The sequence below is a fragment of the Schistocerca americana genome, chromosome 2 (assembly GCF_021461395.2).
Source record: "Schistocerca americana isolate TAMUIC-IGC-003095 chromosome 2, iqSchAmer2.1, whole genome shotgun sequence".
Lineage (NCBI taxonomy): Eukaryota > Metazoa > Arthropoda > Insecta > Orthoptera > Acrididae > Schistocerca > Schistocerca americana.
The window spans coordinates 921,225,576-921,238,404 of record NC_060120.1 but is presented as its reverse complement, the minus strand read 5'-3'; the positions used below and the strand labels follow the sequence as shown (position 1 = coordinate 921,238,404).

General features: G+C 33.4%; 1 protein-coding gene across 1 annotated transcript in view; it reads left to right on the top strand.

The window, feature by feature from the left end:
• Window positions 1-3,586, top strand: part of LOC124594548 (protein bicaudal C) — a gene marked incomplete at its 5' end in the record, with an annotated part of 146,258 nt that extends 142,672 nt beyond the window's left edge. The window contains one exon of the mRNA XM_047132920.1: window positions 3,483-3,586. Within this exon, the coding sequence (XP_046988876.1) occupies window positions 3,483-3,586 (104 nt within the window). The remainder of the gene's footprint in view (window positions 1-3,482) is intronic.
• Window positions 3,587-12,829: the final 9,243 nt, after the last annotated feature.

The following is a 12,829-nucleotide window of genomic DNA, read 5'->3' as shown; positions in this document are numbered from 1 at the left end:
CATGAAATATTTGACTTAAGAATCAAAAAGTTGATTTCTCTTCATTGTGTGAACTAAAAGACTGGATGGCTAAAGTTGAATTGTTATTTACTGTTGTAACATATGACCCTTCAGCTGGAAAATCCTAATGACTGGCCAATAATTTGGTAAAAAACTTAGAGGTTAGGCAATGAATGAGAGGCTAAACACCTTGGAAGACAAGATACTGCTTATATTGATATACACATATAGTAGTCATTTACAACAAGAGTAGTATGTGGAGTTGGAGAAACTTTTGGTTTAAGAAAGTCTTTCTACAAATTACTCAGTTTTGCACCACAGTCATGACTTAAATTGTTTTTGTTTTATTGGAATCCTCATTCTCAACACTCATTCTTAAAAGGAATGACTACATAAGTCAACATGGGTAATGAGGGTAACCACAAACCCACATTCTCAGTGTACTTCATCGGCTTGTGTACACTGTTAAATCTATAAACATGCATGGAAGTGTTATGGAAAAGTTAGACCATGCTCACATATTGCATTATGGCAATAAGGGTTCCTAGCATGGGAAGTTGCCCATGGGATTACCATATACAAAGGCAACCAAAATATCCAACTTCTGTCATGATACAAAACAGTGGTGTCTCTCAGGTGTCATCCATAGCTGACACCAGTTGACAATTGATACTTAATGGTTACAGGCCATAAATACATATATGAGAATACAACAGGAGTGTGCATTGCCTTTCTGGAAGCAGCTGGGAAAGCTGTGTCCAGTCAAATACTACACAATCATCCCTCCTTGATTAATTTGGCTTCCATTATGAACAGTTGTATAAACTCACCAGCACCTACACTCAGAGGTAGTGGACAAGGGGTCAATTGGAATGGAACATGGATCAAAGGCATCAGGTTCTCTTCATTGAAAAATACAGGATGGGGCAAATAAGTGGCCCGCAGAAGTGTCCTAAGGTACAAAGAAAAACAGCAGAGGAAAGGAAATACAGTACTAACCTGCCTGAAGCAGATGTTTAAAGTGAACACCATTCACATCTTTGTAGTTTCGGGCCCCGGTCAGCAGGTTGCTAGAGGCAGATCAAAGCTAGACTGCTGGAATTGCTGCAATCTCATCCAAAATGTTCGGCTGCAGTTTGTCAAGACTGAGGGTTATTGCAAAGCACTTCAGACTTCAGGGATCCCCACACAATGTAATCGTACACTGACAGATCTGGTGACCTGGGGGCCAGCTCTCGCCATAACCAGACTGACCTCTGCTAACTACTGTCAGGCTTGAAGATTGTGTAAATGTGCTACAAGGTTCGGCCAGTTGTATGAGCAGTTGCTCCATCCTGTTGGAAGTAACAGTAGGTCTTTTAATGTTGCCACAAATGATTTCAAAATGTTGGCAATTTAACATGCCAAAGTCAGCTTCTGATCATAAAAGGTGAGGCCAATAATATGGTGTGCAGACATTGCACACCAAACCCTAACCTTCTGACCATGCAGTGGTGTTTTGTGGAAGTTAGGCAGTTTCTCTGCCACTCAGAACCTGTGATTTGATATAACCACTCAGGTGAAATTAGGCTTCATCAGACATCACAAACAGATCCATGTCCAAATACATTCATTGTTACCTCGGTGAACAACCATTCACAACACTAGAGGTGCTGAGGAGACATCTGCTGTATTTAATGCATGAATGACACAGACTTGCTAGAAATAAATATGCAAGTCCAGGTGGAGTATTTGTCCACATGATCAATGTGACATGCTGGACTGTTGCAAAAAGCATTGTGCTGATTTGGTAGAACTCTGAAGCATTATCTGGTGAACTGCGCCACATTTTCTGGTGTGTGGCCTGTTTCAGAATGTTTTTTGACTTGCTCAAAACAGATCTTGTCGGGTGCCATTTTCAGACTAAGTGCTGCATGGCACTCTTTGCTGGCACTTTGACACTATTAAACTTCTCAGCAAACTACTGACCACACTGTTTCCATCTTCATCATGCATAAAACAGCTAAGACTGTGGATGATAAAGTCCTCAGATCAATGTATTATGGACTTGTCTTCCCACATTTGTCTTATTCGGTTCATATATGGGGAAATGCACAAACTGGCTACCTAAAAAGAATATTCACAATTCAGAAAAGGGCAGTGAGATGCATTGCAAAAATACCACCAAGACAGACCTGTAGGCAAGCTTTTGTACACTATAATATTATGACAGTATATTCACTGTATATATACCAAAGCATAATGGTGGTAAGGTCAAGTGATAAACACCTCCTAAATAAAGATGTACACAAACACGGTACAAGAGGAAATGAAAATTACTACATGATAAACAGAAATCTAAAACTGTCTATGACTGCCCCAGAAGAAGCAGGCAAAAGGTTTTTTAATAAACTCCCCAAAATCATTAAAAAAGAAACAGATCTAAAATGTTTTAAAAATCATTTGAAACTATATCTCACAGAGAAATGTATATACAGTTTGAGTGAATACTAAGATGTGTTTAAATATATCATTACTGAAATGTACCTGTAAAAATTATCATTTCTGTATGTTTTTTTGATTTGTGTGTACATATAATGTGAAACATGTAAAACCTTTGTATGATTATGGACTATTTCTGTTTAATCATTTGTTTCATTTATATATATATTGAAATCAAGTTTGATGTTAATAGGCTATTGTATGACACACCCAATACTCTCAGCTGGATTTTCAGCTGGAGTCCATGGGCAAAGAATAAATAAATAAATAAATAAATAAATAAATAAATAAACTAGGTGGCACACTACAGTAATTTACATTAGGCAGCTCTGTCCAATCCACAGGATAGCTCTGGGAGAAATTGAAGTATTAGTAGAGGATCCAGAGAAAAGCTACAAATTCAAATGCTTCAGCACTGTTAGACTGTGCAAACATGATCTTCCTTATTTCTCTCTGCCACTTCTTAATGACAAATTTTTGCTTGGCTGAAAAGAAGATACAATGAAATATTATTGGATGTCACTAGAGTTGCAAGTTTACTTTTAGAGGACCTTCTGTAATGAAAAAGTCCCATTACTGCAACAGTACTAAAATGAGAGTTTGTAAACAAAACTAAATGTTATGTCTACTAATGTAATTTTTTAAAGTTTCTCTGTCTTACCTATTTACAATAGTTTCTTCCTCCTACATGCACAGTGTGATTTTCTGCAAACTTCACGATGCAAGTGCAGAACATATAAAGCAACAGTTGGGTAACAATTAAATTCAATCCAGATGCCCCAGGAAACAGTTTACTAAAGGGACATGATTGCCTTACAAAACTTACGTCCAAAGAATAAAAGTATACTCAAAGCCAGGAATTTTATCCAGATGCAATAAAGTTAACTGGCTGTGAAAATCACATTTCGATAAACCCTAAGTTCCTTTCACAACTAAAGTCTAGTTAATAAATGTTTACCTCATTTTTACTTCATTCCTTAATTAAGGAATTTTATTGGCAGAGCTCAACAAACGCCAGAGCCCATTCTCTGGAAGTGCGGCCCCAGGAGCTGAACGTAAACTTGGTTCAACAATAAATAACAGTCCAATAGGAGATAAATGGTAAGATATACCTACTACTATTAAAAAAGGTGCAATAGCAAGTGTGTTGATGGTTGGAAGTGGAGATAACCAAAGAAGACTGACATGGTTATGCTTTGTGTGTTATATGGAATTCCATTATTTGTTTATTGATGATCTCAGTTGCCAATAAGAGCTTAGTGTTCTTGTTTCGCAAGTCAAAATGTTTATGCATGACAGTGTGCAGCACTTTTCTTTTATTCATTGCTAGTCTCTTTTTTACCATTATCTGAGTTTGTTAGTCAGCTCCAACAATTTAGGATTTTCTTCTATTGCAGTATTTTAATGAGATTGAAGTAATGGAACTATTGTATATTTGTCATGCATATTTTATGGTGGGAAGGGATAAGCACTACTACTCCTGCTCTCTGGATTTAAGTTAAGTAGGAGGTAGTTGTGAATGTTGAATAAAGAAGATAATTATTGTATATCAATTTGTTAGCTTCATGTAAGCACAAAAGCACTAACAGTAATGTAGTATGGAATTGCAAAGTGTTTTTGTATATTTAATTACATTGAATACTTCCACTGTTGCAACAAATGCATGAAACTGGTTTTCTTACTAACATATACTGAAATTTATTTTATATAACTGATTTTTTAGAGTTTGATTTCTAATTTTTATGAAATTGAATAAAATCTAAGTACACTTTGTGCTTACTGTTGCTGAAAATGACAATGAGTTTTCTTAAAAAAGGACAGTCAAAATTTTGTAATGAATGACTGTTGAAACTGCAAATTGATGGAAACTTGCCTTGAAATTTCTGTTAGTAAGAAACATAAAATGTATAATTTTTTTCTGCATTGGAAATTGAGCTTAAAATTGCCCAAAGATAATAACATGGGCAAGGGAACAATATGGTTGCAAGAAAGACATGTAGATAATAATCTGAAATTAGAAAGTTTTGTACAGTAAGTACTGACTCAAAAGTTCCCATTTTCTTGTAGTTAACTGATGAAAATAATACTAAATTCTAAAACTGTTGTAATAGTCATACAAATTTTACTAAGATACTTTTTTAAATTCCACAAAATATTTTTTAAATGTGCCTACAATAACTAATTACCAAAGAAATTCCTGGGGCCCAACTTGCCTATTTAATACACTTAACTTTGAAAATGAAGAGTTTTCATATTGTGCAATCCTTGACTTTCTAAATTTATGTATAAAAAAATATCCTTTGGCCTCCAGTAAAACATAACTTTTTAAATTTGTTTTAACTTTCAGTAGTACTGTTGAACCATCAATGTGATATTAGGACCATGACCGATATATTAAACTAAATTTTTCATTACAGAAAATATTTTTTAAAAATTTGAGATCTTTACATTTTGCTTAAATGGGCAAATTGAGCTCAAAATGTAGGTGTATTTTTGAGGCTGAAGTGGAACAACATTCTAAATATTGTGTTAATACTAAAATGCTAATATTTTAACAGCAGTATAATGTCTGTGATACTGTTCTTGTTATGTAAATGTGTTCATCAGAAATATTATTTTATATATTTAATCTTGGGCTTGTTTTAAAATTATGAATGGGAGTTAACAGGATTTCCTTAGTTAATTGTGACTATAATATGGATCCATACACAAGTTACGTACACATCTGAAATAATTTAGTTAAAAGCAAATTCAATTTAGGAATTGTGCTGCAATGTATTACAGGTCAAACATGTAACTAAAAACTGTGCAAAAGTCACTGAAAACAACAATACTGCAGCTGTGAACAGAAAAATTCAAAATGTTATGAAAGTTTCCAAGCTAGTTCATTATTCAGAGTATTATTTAATCAGTTTGTGCAGCACTTGCTACTTTATTAAACAAAGCAGAACTGGCATATCTGAAAGTCTCTCAATTGCATTAGTTTTTGTGGCATACTACATAAAGGACTCACTCATCAGCTCATAAATATTTCTGGATCTTTCAACCTAATTATAGACATTACAATTACACTAAAATTTTATAATCATTTATTTCACTCTATAACTGTCATCTAGGGCTTCCATGTAATTTCAGGTTTTTACAAGAGGCCCATTCCTCTAAATTTATCTAAACCATGATAACATAATATTTAATCAAAGTTATCATTAAACCAGACCAGATACATTGCATATAGAATAAGACAATAGTGATGTAAAAAACAGGTAACCTGTAGCCAGTGCTGCTTATCAGGGACTCTGAAACAGTGTGTCAAATGGCAATTGATTTAGAAATCAGTTTAGGATTAGCACAAGTAAATCTGTTACTGTAAATGCTGCAAAGATGTGGACTGTAAAAGCACATGAATTGAAGTAGAGAATGTTTTGTAAAGTTATAAATGTATAAATTTTTGTTACTGTTGCTATTATTATTATTATTATTATTATTATTATTATTATTATTATTATTTAGAGAATTGCAAGCCCTAGCTGAAGCTCTGTTTTTACGTGTTCATTTTTATAAAAATATCTCCATGTAGGTTATGAAAGACAATACAGGGGAAACTAGCATTTTATGTGAAAAGATTATTTTTACACCATTGCCTGTGCCAAAAATATTTATTACAACTAAAGCTGTCCCTTCTAGCATACCTGCTACAGGAATCCTTCAAAAGCAGTTCTCTCTCTCTTTTTTTAGGAAAAATGCCTGTGTATAATGAAATTTAGTATTCCTCCCCCTGCCCCTCTCCACAGCCACCCATACTGCACAGTTTTTAGTTTCTACATAGTAAATCAACAATAAAAAAGCAGTTTAGACAAATACAATTTCCATGTTCAGAATACTACAAATAACTTATACAAATGACTAAATTCTAATACGCTAAAAGTTCTAAAGTTTCCCAGGTTAGAGAGATTAAATATTGATGATACAGAATGCCACTCTGGTTGGTGAAGGTCAGTGATTACTGACATAGGTACAGACAAATTGACATCGTCATATAGTGTACTGGAAACACAAAACACCAAAGTCCAACTTTGCTTTTATAGTTACTGTGAAATGCAGTTTAACTACACACAAAAAATACTGTGATCACATCTTTCTCTGTTGTTCCTATTATTATTATTATTATTATTATTATTATTATTATTATTATTATCATCATTACTACTCTCATTACTATTATTTACAACTAGCCTACGTCTTGTAATAGAAACATTCTTGCATTAAATGTCCAACATGATCATTGGAATTACTCTTACTGTTTCTTGGGAATGTCCAGTTCTGTTTGCATGTATTACCATTCACAAATACATTGTGGTGATGCTGCCTTAGTATCCCCTTCACAGTACTTTAAGTCTTTTTCTATGGTCCCTTGTTTTATCACCATTCATTATTTGTAACTCATGTTTCTAGACCAAATTTGGGTCTATTCAGGAACACTAGCTTTTGACATTTTGGGGTTCATTTGATTTTGCATAAACAATAACACTGTAGATCATCCCTCACATAGTAGATGAATGTTATTTTCAAACAAAATTCAATTACAATGTGTGTTTCCAAGTGCAACAACAGTAGTAAATAAAATTTAAATTTTTAACGTCATTTGTCAGTGTAAATGTGTATGTGTTCAGTGATCTTTCTTAAATTATCCAATAGTTGATGTGAAGAAATAAATTTGGCCCATGCTTTGGTTCTACATAAATACAAAACACAACACAACATTCATTCACTTTGCATCATTTGACACCAAAATCAACAAATGTTTTGTAAACATAGTTCACACAAGCTTCAGGCAAACTTGTCATTGAAACATGAAACTAAAATTACTTCCACAAAATTCACAACTAACAAATTTGTTTGTCTATTACTTATTCACATACGAGTTTTTACTTGCTAATGAATGTAAATCATTCTACCTATATTTTAGATTTTAATATTTCAGAAACAAATGTTGTATGAACCTTACTCAAATATCAAGCTGTGCCAAAATTGAAGTTTTTAAAAATATTTTGCGGAAAAGTATTTGAAAATGTTCTTGCCTACTCAGGCTTACCACCATAACTTCAAAACTGCCACAACAGTGTAGTTTATTTTTAATTAAAGATAGCCTGGGAAAATCATTTTGAACATAGTTCTCAGTTTAGTGCTTCAGTATAAAATTAGTTCAGTAAATAAACTAATGAAAATGGTCTAGTTTGGTGAGGTGCAAATCACTGCTTCCACAAAGCAGTCCCTTTGGGTAGTCAAAGTCCTATAAGATGCTTAATAGCTAGTTTTATATCAACCCTAATGGTTGATAAATTGTTTGATATGTTCATCAAAGTACATAATAATAGCTACAAAGTAAATAATCAGGTAGCAACTTCATTAAAATCATATTTTGTACCAACAGGTTAGAGATGAAATGCATTAAATTAAAAAAAAAAAGTATCTCTTAGTTAGGCTACTGTCCCACTGGGTCTGTACCTCTTTAAATACCACTTAGAGTTTATACTCACATATAACACATTAGTGAGAATGTATGCAAAGAATATTACTTTATTCACAAAAAATTTTAATATCCCTTTCATCCTCTAACCAGTTTTGCATACTGTTAATGCAGTTATTCTCTTAAGAGATTTTGACTGCATTGTGCTGAAAATTATCCACCAAATTGTCCTTTAGTGTAAATACTGGAAAATTTAGACATGCTGTCCAGCTTATTTATAGTAAATTATAATTTGCCAAAGCTTGAAGTTGAAGCTATTTTTTTCTTTAGACTAACAAACATCTTTCCTTGAGATATGTAGTGATCTGTAATGACAAATTTAAGTATCAAAACCTGTTGAATTTTTGTCCTCTAATGTTTCTGTGTTTCTGAAGTCAATGTTAGATTAAATTTTTTCTGTGGTCATGTAGTATATACTGTTGGTGCAAGTGGGTGTTATGTTTGCATTTCTAGATAAGCAGGAAAAGTTTGTACAGTGGTCTAATAAACACTAAGTTTCCCCATTCTGATTTAGGCTTTCCGTGGTTTACCTCATCCTACACTGGACTGCTGGGAGCTCAGTGATATAAACTATTCCTGCTTCCTAAAAAGTGCAAGTTAAACATTTAAACATTCCTGACATCTCAGATGATTAAAAGTGACTATAAGACATTCTTGCTCATTAGTAGGTGTTACGGTCAGTAATGTACTCTTAATCTCCCAATTTGTATTGGCATAGTCAGTCGGTTACAGCCCTAAAGGTATCATCTTATCAACCTTTCCTAAATACGTAACCTGAAGCCTAATGCATTCTTTAAATGTTCATCAGTATGGTCTTCTAATACTCTTAGGACAACTAATTAATTTCCATTAAAGATTTCAAATAAGGCAACATTTTGCTGATAAATCTTTCCTTTAGGTGGTTAAACTTGAGTGGTGGGCTATTTATATCTTGGTGTAATAGTCAGAGGCAATAAAATGCAATGTGGAAATGAAAATAATTTTTTGTGACTCTTGCTGTCAGTTAAACAATTTAATTTTGATAATTGGAGAAAGTATAAATCAGCTTAAGGACTCAATACCCTGCTATTGTCTTTGATACATGAAAAATTCAATCAAAGTTCTTCACTTATCCAGGACACAATGAACAAAGGTGGTTAAAAGTACAGTTCTCAACTTTGGCTGAATGGGATGCTTTCAGTTGCAAAATATTCTGACTGGTGAGATCACAATTGTAGGTATCCGGTTCACCAGGGCTTCCAAGAATGCTAGAACTTGACACCATATAAAATGTCTCTCTAACCATTTTATAGCTGTAATATAAGTTTTACTAAATTTTGTGACAATACGTAAAGAATTCATTATATTTGCTGATGCCTAGTTCATGATATACTCTTTCATACTGCTAACTCTTGTAGTATTAATTGCAGATTCACTAGAATTACACAGTTTCATCCCTTTATATTTGTTCTGTAATTGAAGCATGAATGAACAAAAGTTTTTCCTTTTACTTAAATTTAACTCAAATTAACAAATAATCGCACTTCATATGTATACAGGAGTGAGGCAGCAATCTCTTAAATACATGGAATTAAGGTAGTGCATTTTTAGTCGTGCCTTCAGAGATCTCTCTTTAAAACATCCTACAGATAAAGATATGATAAGAGTCCAGATATATTGGTTGTAATTTTTGTGGATACATTTTTTCTCTCGTAAAAACACAGATGATGTGTGCAACACAGTTCAAATATATTAGATGAGACCAACTCTGAAATTGTCACACCAAGTACCAACTGCTTCAGTATAAAGTGTAACCTCCAAATATTGCAGAGAGAATGATCACAAGATAAGTATTGCCCAACGTTTCTCAACAAGGACACCATCTAAAGACACTTACCATGTTGTTACAGTTCACAATGGTCCTCCAATTTGTGAGAAATTGTAAGGTAAATAAGACAGAAAAATCAGAGGAATTTATCTGAATCTCAATTATTGTAGGTAATAGTGGTAAATGGAAAAACAGTGTACACAATGCAGATTGTTAAATGGGTAGAGACTCTATTACATGCTATTACTAGAATAGGTGTAAAACAGAGCTTCAGTTCAGAGCCTTAGAAATAAAAATGGACTGTTTATTTCAAGACTGTAAACATATTAATGTAGAGATGAACTGAAGATTTTGACAAGTGGCCTGCCTTATTTTTTTATGTAAAATTGGAAGGTTTTTTAATTTAATGAGATTATATCAGCACAATGGTAAAACATGCTGCAGACATTGTGAAATATAGATAGATGTACCTTACTGTGGCCACAGATGTAAGTTAATTTACATAAGTAACATGACCCATCATGTTAAAAGTTCTTTAATTTATTAAAATTTTAGTTTGACATTCTGTGACTGGAGTGTTGCAATTTGCACACACTGTCATGACATTAATTTGACCAAGTGCTTCTGTACATGATGACTGTTCCTATTGTTGACTAGTATGCTGTACTTAATAAAAGAGAAACTACAAAACACAGATTTCTCACTGAATAAAATAATTATTGTAGATCAGTCTTGTGTATAATTTGTTCCCTTATTCCTTCAAAACTTAACAACTTAAATCATTTATGGTGTGCTTCTACACCAGACAAAACCCAAGTAATCTGCAGAATATCCACAACAACCTAGTCATATAGTACTTTTATTATATTTACAACCATTTCCCAATATGAGTAGTCCATCACATTATCAAAAATTCTGCTCACTAGAAAATGTGCTAAAATTCCTCATAAGAAGGCTGGCCATTACTGCAGTTTCAAATCTGGTAAAAGAAAGTGTAACGCAGTAACATTTCAAACTCAATGCAAAACAATATTAAAGATTTGCATGATAATTGTGCATCATTTACTTTATAAAATCTCTTACATACAATTATTTTTTCTGATAAACTGTGTGATGCATTCCCTTTTTATGTTTACTAGTTTGTTTTTGAATATATTGACAGTGTAAACTGTTAATATAATATACCTCATTTTTTCCATGTTTCCCATAATTTCTTTAATTCCCACTTTTTGCTAATCAAATTACATTATCCCAGGCATTTTTAGCAACGTAATTCAAATCTCAACTCCACCTGCTGATGTGTATCACTGGAATACGTACATTAAAGTCAAATGGCTTTAAGAAATTTGGGAAAGTGCTCAGAGAAGATATACATGAACTTTGATCTAGTAAAAAGTAAAGGAGTAAAGCAGCCCATTGCTCCATATTATAACACAAGATGATGCAACATTACTGCAGATGCGACAAAGAAGATAAATATTCAAATACTGGCGAATAAAATGGAAAAATATCAAATAGGGTAGACACCTACTTGTCCCATAGAGGAGGCGTAAGTGGTACAGAAGCATATGCACCTGTCGTAATCTCCAGGCATTAAGGCAAGGCCGTCTATATTTGATGGAGGGCTTAGTCTGGTAGCTGATAATATCTAGCAGTTGTCTTTCAATGTGCCTATCTGCTACTGAATGAATTGTGTGTACTGAGCAGCAACCAAAGTCATTAAAAGCCTTGCAGTAAGTACCAGCATGGGACACTGAACGATTCTGCAGAATCTGCACTTAACTTAAATAAGGATGGTTAGATGAAAATTTCCCTCCATCCTCTGAAATACAAGAACACTCTGTTAACAGCAGTGCAACATCATTTCCTGTACCCTCAGTGTCTAACATAGTATTGTTTACATTTCCTTGCAAAGAAGTGACTACATAAAGTAAAACTGTGCTACAATGTTTGTGTCAAGACACAAGACACTACATGTGAAAGCGTACATTCACATTCTCTTGATACATGTGTGCTGTCAGCTGACACTGTGTACTACTGCTTCCCAAATGATTGCCCAAAACATTTAGTCAACATTCCTCCATAATGATTGAAATGTTGAGATCAAAAAAAGCAAGGCACTTTCAGAGCTTTTTGTAAAGTTTTCCAGAAAAGTGTGAAAATAAGTTGTTAAGACAGATTTTATTACCCACTTCCTACATTTTTTACAAAGCTGCTACTGTCACCTAAGTAATCCTTCACTCTTTAGATGTTATCCCTTTCAATTGTTTTTAAATGCTCTTTTTTAGCACTCTCTTCAGCCAATTTCTTCAAGTTTTAATCATTGGTATAAAATGTAATTTAGAGTTTGTTCATAAATGTAAATTCAGTACAGCTCTTGTACCATGCTCATGGATAAAACTGTTGGTGCTGTAATTATAAAGTTATGTTTATAATTGATTGGAAAAAATACATTTTTAGTCACAATCTCAAATGTTACAAACACAGTACAGAAGGGCACCATTTGTTATTCTTACGGCTGTTTCTTTGTAACTAAGAAACTTATTTCTTCATTTGTCCCCAAAAAAAAAAATTCCATACCTAGGAATTCAGTGTATGTATCAAAAAGACACTGCCTATTGCATGCTGATCATAGTACTCGAAGAGCATAACATGATGGTAAGACAGTTTGATACAGTCTTTCTGTGTTCACACCACCGTCAGTGTTCATTTCAGGAAATTTGTGTATTAGGCAATTTATAAAGTCAGCATCTAAATTTAAAGAGTCATTTCTTTTTCCTTGTCAAACTGACCAATTTCTATCTTATATGCTCGTAAGGATTTATTTGCTTTCTATCAAAGTACCCATCTTCGTGTTTTTTTTTTTTTAGTGATTTTAATTTTGTTCTGATCAGTGAAGAATTTTTCTGTCATGATTAGTGGGAAAGTTTACTAAAGTTCTGGAAGAATGTGCATAATTTAGAAGTTAAGGTAACTACTTGCCAAACAGTAGCACTGTTCTCACTACTTGTTCC